The sequence below is a fragment of the Salmo salar genome, chromosome 18 (genome assembly GCF_965601325.2).
Source record: "Salmo salar chromosome 18, fSalSal1, whole genome shotgun sequence".
NCBI classification, from domain to species: Eukaryota; Metazoa; Chordata; class Actinopteri; order Salmoniformes; family Salmonidae; genus Salmo; species Salmo salar.
Window position 1 is genome coordinate 17,529,123 of NC_138308.1, and position 13,416 is coordinate 17,542,538.

General features: G+C 46.5%; 1 protein-coding gene across 1 annotated transcript; it reads right to left on the minus strand.

The window, feature by feature from the left end:
* Nucleotides 1-8,828: 8,828 nt before the first annotated feature.
* LOC106576967 (arylsulfatase I) lies at nt 8,829-12,798 on the minus strand. Its single transcript, XM_014154576.3, has 3 exons — nt 12,021-12,798; nt 11,375-11,707; nt 8,829-11,125 (listed from the first exon to the last, which is right to left on the minus strand). The coding sequence occupies exons 1-3, from the start codon at nt 12,323-12,325 to the stop codon at nt 10,030-10,032; spliced, it is 1,734 nt and encodes a 577-aa protein (XP_014010051.1). The 5' UTR covers nt 12,326-12,798; the 3' UTR covers nt 8,829-10,029.
* Between the last annotated feature and the right edge of the window lie 618 nt (nt 12,799-13,416).

Below are 13,416 nucleotides of genomic sequence, written 5' to 3' on the forward strand. Positions count from 1 at the left end.
AGGAGCTGGAAAAAATGTGTCATGGGCCCTCAGATCCTCAAACATTTCTACAGCTGCACCATTGAGAGCATTTTGACTAGCTACATCCTCACTTGGTATGGCACTGCTTGGCATCTGACCGCAAGGCGCTACAGAGGGTAGTGCGTATGGCCCAGTACATCACTGGGGCCAAGCTCCCTGCCATCCAGAACCTCGATATCAAGAGGTGTCAGAGGAAGACCCTAAACATTTTCAAAGACTCCAGCCACCGAAGTCATAGACTGATGCACCAAGTCTGGAACCAACAGGACCCTGAATAGCTTCTACCCTCAAGCTATAAGACCGCTAAATAGTTAGTTAAATAATTAACCAATTGCCACCAGGGATATCTGCATTGACCCTTTTTGCAATAATCCCTTTTGACTCATCACTTACACTGCTGTTACTGTTTATTATTTATCCTGTCCATATCTACGACCCTGCCTCACACAGGAAGCGGCGCAGGTCCTAATCCAGGCACTTGTCATCTCCCGTCTGGATTACTGCAACTCGCTGTTGGCTGGGCTCCCTGCCTGTGCCATTAAACCCCTACAACTCATCCAGAACGCCGCAGCCCGTCTGGTGTTCAACCTTCCCAAGTTCTCTCACGTCACCCCGCTCCTCCGCTCTCTCCACTGGCTTCCAGTTGAAGCTCGCATCCGCTACAAGACCATGGTGATTGCCTACGGAGCTGTGAAGGGAACGGCACCTCCATACCTTCAGGCTCTGATCAGGCCCTACACCCAAACAAGGGCACTGCGTTCATCCACCACTGGCCTGCTCGCCCCCCTACCTCTGAGGAAGCACAGTTCCGCTCAGCCCAGTCAAAACTGTTCGCTGCTCTGGCACCCCAATGGTGGAACAAGCTCCCTCACGACGCCAGGACAGCGGAGTCAATCACCACCTTCCGGAGACACCTGAAACCCCACCTCTTTAAGGAATACCTAGGATAGGATAAAGTAATCCTTCTAACCCCCCCCCCCCCCCCCCCTTAAAAGATTTAGATGCACTATTGTAAAGTGGTTGTTCCACTGGATATCATAAGGTGAATGCACCATTTTGTAAGTCGCTCTGGATAAGAGCGTCTGCTAAATGACTTAAATGTAAATGTAAATGTAATCTACCTCAACAACTTTGTACCCTTGCACATCAACTTGGTACTGGTACCCTGCGTATATAGCCACGGTATCGTTACTCATTGTGTATTTATTCCTGGTGTTATTATTATTTTTTTTAAATCTACTATTTCCATTTTTTTGTGCTATTGGGAAGGGCCCTTAAGTAAGCATTTCACTGTTAATCTACACCTGTTGTATACGAAGCATGTGACAAATACAGTTTGATTCGATTCAAGCAAATTCATGCCTGCCCTGTCTCTCAGAACATCTAATTCCCAGTCCACTCTGAGGCTCAACCTTCCTTTCAGATCACAACGCTGCCTTTGCATGTCACGTTCACACCCAACCACACATTTCCTCCTCTCCTGCACCATGTTCCTACTGATGGCCTTTCAGCATCTTCCTCTGTTTGCCCTGACTATACTGTAGGCTGTGGGATGGCGCTCCTCTAACATCTCCTGACATGAACTCATGTTGTAACATATGTGTGTAGAGCACAGTCGATAAGTAGAGAATGGGCAAGGGTTCAAGAGCTGAGAGCATGGTCTTCATCATCACCATACCCTCCCTGTGTCCAGCTGCCACTGGCCTCCACCAGCTTCCATATTCACCCAAGGGATATATGACTACCATCTCTCCAGGAATCTGGAAGAGCTGCCTACTGTAGCATTCATTATCTGTGTGTAACACCCTGGCCATAGAGAGGGGTTTTTGTTCTTTATTTTGGTTAGGCCAGGGTGTTACATTGGGTGGGCGTTCTATGTTCTTTTTCTAGGTTTTTTGTATTTCTTTGTTTTGGGCCGTGTGTGGCTCCCAATCAGGCACAGCTGAAGTTCGTTGTTGTTGATTGGGAGTCACACATAAGGAGCATGTTTTTCCTTTGGGTTTTGTGGGGGATTGTTTTCTGTCTCGTTCGTTTTTGACCAGACAGGACTGTTAGCTATCGTTGCTTTTTGATGTTTTGTTTATAGTGGTTCATTTTATAAAATATTTCTAATGAATCCACAACCTCCGCTGCATCTTGGTTTTCTTGCGACGACAGCCGTTACACTGTGCTACTGTCTCCATCATAACACACCCATAAACCCGAGAGCTGCTGCTGTGAAAGAGAAATCTGTGTCTTGGGTTATAGGTTGAGCAAATTGAAAAAATGAATTGTCTCTTTTTTGTCTTAGCGTAGTATTAAAAGTTGCACTATGCAGAAATCGCTCCACCATTTCCTGGTTGCTAAAACTCTAATAGTTTGACTAATTTCAGATTTTGTGACAAAATAAGATAGTATAGTGTAGAGAATCATTGCACCATCTAAACCACTATAAAATATATTTTCCATAACCAAAAATATTGTTGTTTCAGCTGTTTGAAGCTGGCGTACAAAACTGAAAGTAAAAGACACAAAAACAAAACTTAAGAATGGGAAGCAAATAAATAATGCACATAGAACATATCTACCAGTCCTAGACTAGCTTTCAAGTAGAATGATAGATCTATAACTCACATTTTTATGTGAATTTGGTAGGGTTGCCCAAAAAGTTACGTATTGCCACGTTAACTGTAGGTTGTTGGAGCATCATTTTTAAAAGGCTGAATTGAATTATGCCTGTTATGTAATATCATGCTCACTGTAAAGATTTATCTGAGCTTTAATGATTTTATTATGAGGAATATTAATAGGACTTGTTCACAGTATGTCTGTGTGCACACATGCGTGCAACTGTAGAGAGAGAGAGACAGATAGAATGCTCTGCAAGTGTATTTGTATACAGCTGTGCTTCTGTTCATCAATGTCTGTTCAGAGAAATTACAGTGCATTTGGGGTATTCAGACCCCTTGACTTTTTCCAGATTTTGGTACATTACAGCCTTATTCTAAAATTGATTAAATATTTTCCCCCCCTCCATCTACACACAATACCCCATAATGACAAAGGAAAAACAGGTTTTTAGAAATGTTTGTACATTTATAAAAAATACAAAACAGAAATATCACATTTACATACAGTGCCAGTCATAAGATTGAACACACCTACTCATTCAAGGGTTTTTCTTTATTTTAAAACATTTCTACATTGTAGAATAATAGTGAACACATCAAAACTATGAAATAACACATATGGAATCATGTAGTAACAAAAAAAGTTTTAAACAAATCAAAATATATTTTATATTGAGATTATTCATAGTAGCCACCCGTTGCCTTGATGACAGCTTTGCACACTCTTGGCATTCTCTCAACCAGCTTCATGAGGAATGCTTTTCCAACAGTCTTGAAGGAGTTCCCACATATGCTGAGCTCTTGTTGGCTGCTTATCCTTCACTCTGCGGTCCAACTCATCCCAAACCATCTCAATTGGGTTGAGGTCAGATGATTGTAGAGGCCAGGTCATCTGATGCAGCACTCCATCACTCTCCTTCTTGGTCAAATAGCCCTTACACATCCTGGAGGTGGGTTTTGGGTCATTGTCCTGTTGAAAAACAAATGAAAGTCCCACTAAGCGCAAACCAGATGGGATGGCGTATCACTGCAGAATGCTGTGGTAGGCATGCTGGTTAAGTGTGCCTTGAATTCTAAATAAATCACTGACAGTGTCACTAGCAAAGCACCCCCCACACCATCACACCTCCTCCTCCATGCTTCACGGTTGGAAGCACGCATGCGGAGATAATCCGTTCACCTACTCTGCGTCTCACAAAGACACGGCAGTTGGAACTAAAAACCTCAAATTTGGACTCATCAGACCAAAAAACACATTTCCACCATTGCTCGTGTTTCTTTGCCCAAGCAAGTCCCTTCTTATTATTGGTGTCCTTTAGTAGTGATTTCTTTGCAGAAATTTGACCATGAAGGCTTAATTCACAGGAGTCTCCTCTGAACATTTGATGTTGAGATGTGTGTGATATATTAACTCTGTGAAGCATTTATTAGGGCTGCAATCTGAGGTGCAGTTAACTCGAATGAACTTATTCTCTGCAGCAGAGGTAACTCTAGGTCTTTCTTTCCTGTGGCGGTCCTCGTGAGAGCCAGTTTCATCATAGCGCTTGATGGTTTTTGCAACTGCAGTTCTTGAAATGTTCCGCATTGACTGACATTCATGTCTTAAAGTAATGATGGACTGCCATTTCTCTTTGCTTATTTGAGCTGTTCTTGCCATAATATGGACTTGGTCTTTTACCAAATAGGGCTATCTTCTGTATACCACCCCTACCTTGTCACAACACAACTGACTGGCTCAAATGCATTAAGAAGGAAAGAAATTTCACAAATTAACTTTTAACAAAGCACAGCTGTTAATTGAAATGCATTCCAGGTGACTACCTAATGAAACTGGTTGAGAGAATGCTAAGAGTGTGCAAAGCTGTCATCAAGGCAAAGGGTGGCTACTTTGAAGAATCTCAAATATAAAATATATTTTGATTTGTTTAACATGTTTTTGTTTCTACATAATTCCATGTGTGTTTTAATAGTTTTGGTGTCTTCGCTATGATTTTACAATGTAGAAAATAGTTAAAAATAAAGAAAAACCCTTGAAAGAGTAGGTGTCTCCAAACTTTTGACTGGTACTGTAAGTATTCAGACCCTTTAATCAGTACTTTGTTGAAGCACCTTTGGCAGCGATTATAGCCTCGAGTCTTCTTGTGTATGACGCTAAATGCTTGGCACACCTGTATTTGGGGAGTTTCTCCCATTCTTCTCTGCAGATCCTCTCAACCTTTGTCAGATTGGATGGGGAGCTTCACTGCACAAATATTTTCAGGTGTCTCCAGAGATGTTCGATCAGGTTCAAGTCCGGACTCTGGCTGAGCCACTCAAGGAAATTCAGAGACTTGTCCCGAAACCCCTCCTGCCTTGTCTTGTCTGTGTGCTTAGGGTCGTTGTCCTTTTGGAAGGTAAACCTTTGCCCCAGTCTGAGGTCCTGAGCACTCTGGAGTAGGTTTTTGTCAAGGATCTCGCTGTACTTTGCTCATCTTTCCCTCGATCCTGACCAGTCTCCCAGTGGCTGCCGCTTAAAAACATCCCCACAGCATGATGCTGCCACCACCATGCTTCACCGTAGGGATGGTGCCAGGTTTCCTCCAGACGTGATAGTTGGCATTCAGACCAAAGAGTTCAATCTTGGTTTCATCAGACCAGAGAATTTTGTTTCTCATGGTTGGAGTCCTTTAGGTGCCTTTTACTGAGGAGTGTCTTCCGTCTGGCCACTCTACCATAAAGGGCTGATTGGTGGAGTGCTGCAGAGATAGTTGTCCTTCTGGAAGGTTCTCCCATCTCCACAGAGGAACTCTGGAGCTCTCTCAGAGTGACTATCGGGTTCTTGGTCATCTCCCTGACCAAGGCCCCTCACCCCAGATTGCTCAGTTTGGCCAGGCGGCCAGCTCTAGGAAGAGTCTTGGTGGTTCTAAACTTCTTCCATTTCAGAATGATGGAGGGCACTGTGTTCTTGGGGACCTTCAATGCTGCAGACATTTTGTGGTACCCTTCCCCAGATCTGTGCCTCGACACAATCCTGTCTCGGAGCTCTACGGATAATTCCTTCGACCTCATGGCTTGGTTTTTGCTTTGACATGCACTGTCAACTGTGGGATTGTCACGCCTTGATCTGTTTCACCTGTCTTTGTGATTGTCTCTACCCTCCTCCAGGTGTTGCACATCTTCCCCATTATCCCCTGTGTATTTATACGGGTGTTCTCAGTTTGTCTGTTGCCAGTTCGTCTTGTTTGTCCAGCTTACCAGTGTTTGTCCTGTCAGCTCCTGTTTTTCCAAGCCTCTCTTTTTCTTGCCATCCTGGTTTTGACCCTCGCCTGTCCCGTCTCTGTACCCGTCTGCCTGTCCCTGACCCTGAGCCTGCCTGCTGAACGGTACCCTTGCACCATCTCTGGATTATTGACCCCTGCCTGCCTTGACCTGTCTCTTGCCTGAATGTTACTTTGAATTTTATAAAGCAAAGAAGTTAAAATGTTTACCTGCGACTGTTTCTTGAGCAACAGAGAACAGTATTTAGATATTGCCGTCTATTCATTTTATTAAACCATTGTTTATTCAACGTGTCTGCATCTGGCTCTTCCCTTGATTCCTGATAGGGACCTTATATAGGAAGGTGTGTGCCTTTCCAAATCATGTCTAATCAATTGAATTTACCACAAGTGGACTCCAATCAAGTTGTAGAAACAACTCAAGGATGATCAATGGAAACAGGACGCACCTGAGCTTGATTTTGAGTCTCATGGCAAAGGGTCTGAATACTTATGTAAATAAGGTATTTCTGTTTTTTACTTTTTTACTTTCCGAAGGCACTGTATCTTTATTTGTGAGTGTGTGTTAAACAATGAGTGTTTGTGTATGTTTTTTGTTGTTGCGAGATATAGTGTTAATGTGTGCCTGTTTGTGAGTGTATTTCTCTCACTGACGCAATGCTTTGTCTCTGGACTGGGCATGCCTTTTACAGGCAGGCAGCATTGTGGAGGGAGAGTGCCAGTGATTACAGAGTGTTTGCGGTGAATACAGGAGCTGTGCTCTGGCTTCTTCTGTAATTACAGGGAGGCAGACTGATATGAAAGCCTAATTAGAGCGGTGCAGAGGTGCCTCAATATTAATTGCAGCATTTTCTGTGATGTTCCTGTCGGACGAGACTTCAGCAGGCGGTGTGCTGGGTTGAGTGGTGGGTGGTAACAGTGGGATGTCAGATCCTGGGAGGAGAGAGGGAAGAGGAGAGAGGGAAGAGGAGAGAGGGAAGAGGAGAGATGGAGGAGGGGGAGTTGCACTGTTAGCCACTTTCCCCTCTGCCAAAGAAAAGCTGAATGTATCATGGGTGAAGGAATGCATCGGCCTAATATGGAAACAGTGTCCGATTCCAAGTCAGTGCCCATTGACCTTTCCTGAATGTAATCCATTTCATTTTTTTTACCTTCTTTTAACTAGGCAAGTCAGTTAAGAACAAACTCTTATTTTCAATGATGGCCTAGGAACAGTGGGTTAACTGCCTTGTTCAGGGGCAGAACGACATATTTCTACCTTGTCAGCTCAGGGATTCAATCTTGTAACCTTTCGGTTACAAGTCCAACACTCTAACCACTAGGCTACCTGCCGCCTCATTGCCAATTGCCAATATTATGTGCACTTATTATGTATTCCAGTGCTGGTGTATTGCTGCAAGGGTGGTTGTCTCCTAGATGTAAAGCTGTTGTGAAGCAGTAAGTGTTATAACTGGTATACAGTACCTTAGGTGAAGGCATATCAAAAGGTCCCGAGTTTCAGACTAGTCCTCCATACGTATAAGCCTTGATTCTTCTTCTTAAATTGGTCACGAGTCCTTCATCCACACCACATGTACATTGCACACACACACACACACACACACACACACACACACACACACACACACACACACACACACACACCCCATTGGGCAGCAGAGCCAAATTTGAGCTGAGTGAGGAAAAAGCCTCTCATAAACTGAGACAATATAGCCCTCCCCTCTCTTCCTGTTTTTGTTGCTCTGTCGTCATTGTATTACATTGCATTATTTATATGCGTAGCAGACACCTCCAGCCACGGCTGGCTGAAGAGCTTCTACGTTCCACAGCAAACAACTCTGCTGCACAGCAGTGGAGAGAGATACAGTAGTGGAACCATTGAGGTTGAGTGACTCACTCAACAAGAATTATGCCAATTTGGCTGGTAGATGGCCTCTCCTCTCTTCCTAGGTCATACTCCAAGGAAGGAGTGAACTTTGAAATGGTGTGTAGAGCACAGCTGATGAGTAGAGGATGGGCAAGGATTCAAGAGATGAGAGCATCGCCTTCCTCATCCAGCCCTATTGACTCTCTCTTACAGAGGAAAGGAAAAAGGACTGTACTCAATTCTGCACTTCTTTCCAAATGCCTGTTTGTTATCACTCTATCTACACAGAGTAAGGATGAGCATGACATTGTTATCACCAACGAAAAACAATACATGAAGTATACTATACTGTATCTGAGTCGGTCTGTCTTTCACCACAGGGAAACGATGAGCAAGACATTATCGGCAATCATATGGTGAAACCCCAACAGAAGACATGGAGGTATCTGCATAAAGCTCTTCCTTCCCTTTTTCCTCGCAGCTATTGGATATCACTACTGTACGCCCACAGGCTGTCTCTGTTGATTACAACACCATAGGATTCTTCTAATGACCCAGTTACCAATGGACACTGTCAATGTGTTTCTGCCCATTCATTGTCATCACACAGTTTTAATGAGTGACTATTTAACTGTGTTTCAGTGTGTTAATACTACAGTATGTATCCACTATCTACACTATCTTCATGTGTACTACACACGACTTCACTCAACACGCTAGAGGTATTTGAAGGCAGAAAGTCCAACTCTGAACATCTGCCATTGTCTCTGTGAGCTCATTACAGGTCACTTCCTCCCAGCTGGCCTTCTGGACACCTCAGCGATTTATAGGTTCTGTCGGTTCCTCATTCCTGCAGGACTCACTGTGTCACTACACAGGAAATAACTTGCTATATGCCTTTTGACACAGACTGACGAGGCCTCTAAGTGGCTCATCTCATTCCCAGATTCCAGTTTCAGTATTTTGGCTGCAAGGATAGTACTATGCATGTATCTACATGGAATGTGCACACACACACAGACACACACGCACATACACACAGACGCTCAACACAAGTGACAAATCGCCCACACATTCTGTCAAAGAATATTTATAAATGGAAAGCAGCAAAAGGCAGAACACATTTTGGTTAGCATCAAATTATACATAGGCACTTACTGGTATGTTATGACATGTTCATCTTCACAAATGAGGAGAATACAGATAAGACAGGGAATGCTTCAAATGGCCTTGCTGCCCCTTAGGGAGCCTTCCTCCTTCTTCTCTCCTCCTCCTTACTGTTTATGTAACTCTGCACATCAGTTCTCATTTCTCACAAACATATTCATCCTCCCTTTCACTTATGAACTGACCTGATCTCTGAATGAAATCAGAAAGATTCAGGAGGAAGAAGACGAGAAGAAGATGACGAAGAGAGAGGAGGAGGATGAAGAAAGGTTTCCTACTGCTGTGGGAAAGAGGCAAAGAGCAAGAGAAAATTTGATGAAATTAGAGAAAGATAGGGAGAGAGGACAAGAGGGAAGGGTGAGACTTGGCTAGAGAGGAGGAGGCAGGGATGTAGTAGGCAGCTTGATGCACACTCGGTCAGACTGCTGTGCGTGGGTTTGCTGCAGGATTGCTGAACATAGCCTACATTATCTCCAGTACATGCATAATCACACACATTCGTTTCTACACAAATGACTTACAGTCAAGAGATGCAAGCTTCACATCTGATCTGATCTGGCTTCTGTATTGTTGCATGTCCAAACCTTGGTCACCCTGATCCAGTTATATCTGCATTATTTCACAGTCTGGGATTTGCCAGCTGGCATATCACACTTACTTACAGTATGAGCTACATATGTCTGGAACATGGCTTAAGTTCTAGGTGTACTGTACTGTAACAGCACTGAAGAGCACAACGGCCACGGTATCTCTGGCTTAGCTTATGCTGGCCAGTACCCACTTTAGAATTTTGACGCAGTGAGGTGTTGTTTAGAGTTGGTTTGGGAGTATTTGATAAGCAGCGTGTAGCCTAGAAGGTCCATTCTATCACCACATACAAATAACAAAACAACAAATGAAAGAAATATCTCTCTGGGTGTCCGAGTGTCATTCTGATCGTGTCCTTCTGTTCATGGGCAGATGAGACATCAAAACATCACTCTCAACATCAATCTCACAGTTGCACAAAGTCACCCTGCCAGGGGACAGCCAGTGACTAAGATCCAGTCTCATGTAGGCCGGTCAGTCCTGCCTGTACATCCACGTGCTTCTTCCCTCCCTCTGTGGACTAAAAGAAGAGAGAGGACCTCTGCATCCGGGAGCCCACCTTCTTAAAGAGGGCTTTCAGTTTGCACACCTTACAGTGCCTCATTTTACTACTCTTCCCCTTCCCTTTCCCTCCCTCCCCGCTGCCCTCTGGCCCCTCGCTGCCTGGCTCACCCAGCCACGGTGTCCACACCCCCCCATGGAGCTGGGGGTCCGCCATGTGGTCATCGGGGGGGTTTCGGGGCGGCACGGCCGTCTGGTTGTACTCGGCCAGCCTGGCCAGCAGTATTTTGACCACCTCAGGCCTTGCATCGGCTAGGTCTGACCTCTCATAAGGGTCAGCGGTGATGTTGAAAAGCCACACAGACTTCCCCCTCTGATCCCGACGTTTCTCCATGCCCTGCCACTGATGGGGCCCCCCGGGCAGGGTCTGAGGGGGCACCCAGTCCCCATCACCCACATTTCCCGTCAGCAACTTCCAGTCCCCGGCCCGGATTGCCGCCCGCAATGCCGTGTCCCAGATGCCAAAGCCGTTAAGGGCCAGGGTCCTGGAGTCTGCCTCCCCAGGCCGTCGGGATACCGGGTCGATGTTGAACAGGATCTCAGTGCGGGGGCAAGGCAGCCCCTGGCTGATGGCCCCCCACACATTGTGGCCGTCCAGCTGGCCTCGGTCCTTCTCCGGTGCCCCCGCCAGAGACAGCAGGGTTGGGTACCAGTCAGAAACATGGATCAGCGCCTTGCTCACCTTTCCTTTCCTCTTCAGGAGTGGGCTATGGACGAAACCCACCGCCCGTACTCCCCCCTCCCAGTACGTGCCCTTCCCCCCACGCAGGGGCCAGTTGCAGCCCCCAGAGAGGGGCTGGCCCCCGTTGTCTGAGGAGTAGACCAGGACAGAGTTCTGGTAGAGGCCACGAGTCCTCAGCTCCTGCACCAGCGCCCCCACACCCTCGTCAACACAGCTCACCATGGCTGCGTAGTGTCGTCGCGGGCGGTTGTCCAGGGCACTGTAGCGTTGCAGAAAGTGGTTTGGTGCCTGGAGGGGTGTGTGGACAGCCTGGAGGGCCAGGTACAGGAAAAGGGGCTTCCGAGGGTCATGGGCCCTCAGGATCTTCTTAACCCTGGACAGAAAGAGGAAGCAACCAGGTCTGGGTTACATCTTTATATAACTGAGACATTATGTAAAATACATAGATTCCGTGGTGTCCAAACCTTGGAAATAGCCCAAGATTTTGAAATTCACAATTCTAATCAAATGCAAATCAGTCTAAAAACCTCTTCATTCCGTTTCCAACATGCACAATAGTGTTTACTACTAGATAAGCTCCTTCTCATAAATATCACCAGATGTGTGTAAGACCTGGCCTCACCTTTCTATGTAGAGCGTTGTGGAGTAGTTACCGCTCATCTCCCAGGCTGGTCTCTCCCCATCGTGCAGGTCGAAGCCGCAGGCCTCAGCCTGGTCACAGCTCTGGTAGGAGAAGTGGTCACCGCTGCCAGTCAGGGAGCCCAGGAAGCTCTGGAAGCCGCGGCCCGTGGGCAGGCAGCCCGGCCGGCAGAAGCCCAGGTGCCACTTTCCTACCATGTGGGTGCTGTAGCCCGCTTCCTGCAGCCGCTCAGCCAGGGTGGGCGCATCCGGGGGCAGGCACAGCGGCTGGCGTGCCCGGATGATAGAATGCTGGAGGCCCGTGTGAATCTGGTACCTGGAAGAAACGGGAAGTGGAGTGGAGGTCAGGGCGAAGCCAAGATTATGTAATTTCCCAAACCACGAAGGGAAAGATTCCCAGAACCAGTGAGACATCCCTCCCATTTATTAACAGGGATCAACGTCACCACCTTCACACATTTGTTCTAAACACATACAGTACATGTCTATTCACAACCAAATGCAACGTGTTGACAGATCACTCCTCTATTTAGAAGAAAGGTTATAGAAGTGTGAGAGGAATTAGATCATTCCGGATAATACTAGATAGGCCTAATAAGCCAGTGCAGTACAGAAAGTACATTACTCACCGCCCGGTCATAAGCTGGCTGCGTGAGGGTGAGCAGATCGGCTGGACATAGTAGTTCTCCAGCTTCACCCCTTCTCCAGCCAGCTGGTCCAGGACCGGAGTGTGGATGTCCGAGCCATGGTAGCCCACGTCCCCATAGCCCTGGTCATCCGCCAGGATGAAGATGAGGTGGGGAGGCATGGTGCCTGGGATCCCCCCAAAGCCCGAGTCATCCTGGGTCTGACCCCCTCGCATGCAGCAGAGAAAGCCTAGTACGGCCACTCCGAGCAGGGGGAAGCCTGACTCAACTGCCCCTCTCATAACCATCGTCAGTCTGGAGGTTAGTCTCTGTCTGGGATCAGCTACTCCGATTTAGAGCAGCCTTGCGGAGCCCTCCCTGCGCTCTGTCTGCACAAACAGTGGGGGTGGTGAATGCAGGAGGCTACCTGTTGAGGCCAGTGAGTTGCATGGGGAGCATGGTGAGTGTACGTACACCCGAAGAAGGATTCATCTTTCTTGCCCCTACCGCTCTGTTGTCTCCCTATTCATCTCCCGTTGCATAAGACGTCCTTGATGTGGTGCGAGTAGGTGAGGGTAGTGGATAATGTTGCTGTCTGTGAGATAGTTTGGTGTGTGTCACACTTAGTGTCCCTCACACTGCTCTGTCTCTGTCTCTGTCTCAGGTTCTGTCTAGGTTGTGTCTGTCTGGGCTATGTGTGTGTCTGTGTGTGTGTGTCTAGTCGTAGGTACATAGGCTTCCCCTTCACAGCAACTTGCCACATTCTTCTATCCCTACAGGCGCCTCCTGGGTCGGCTGGGCAGAACTGGGCCACTATCTGGCCACACACACACACACACACACACACACACACACACCACACACACACACACACACACACACACACACACACACACACACACACACACAGGAACATCTCTCGGAAGGATTTATTTTGCCCCCGAGTGGGTTCATTCAGTTGGTGCTGAGCTGTAGGTTAGAGACCACTAACACACACAAACACACACACACACACACACACACACACACACACACACACACACACACACACACACACACACACACACACACACACACACACACACACACACACACACACACACACACACACACATAAACTCCGAAAAAAAAGAAACGTCCCTTTTTCAGGACCCTGTCTTTCAAAGATAATTCGTAAAAATCCAAATAACTTCACAAATCTTCATTATAAAGGGTTTAAACACTGTTTCCCATGCTTGTCCAATGAACCATAAACAATTAATGAACACACACCTGTGGAACGGTCGTTAAGACACTAACAGCTTACAGACAATTAAGGTCACAGTTATGAAAACTTAGGACACTAAAGAGGCCTTTCTACTGACTCTGAAAAACACCAAAAGAAAGATGCCCAGGGTCC

Coding starts and splice junctions, on each gene's coding strand:
- LOC106576967 (XM_014154576.3), bottom strand. CDS start 12,325: ATGGTTATGAGAGGGGCAGTTGAGTCAGGCTTCCCCCTGCTCGGAGTG. Junction 11,708..12,020: donor AGCCAGCTTATGACCGGGCG/GTGAGTAATGTA, acceptor CGTTTCTTCCAG/GTACCAGATTCACACGGGCC. Junction 11,126..11,374: donor ACAACGCTCTACATAGAAAG/GTGAGGCCAGGT, acceptor CTTTCTGTCCAG/GGTTAAGAAGATCCTGAGGG.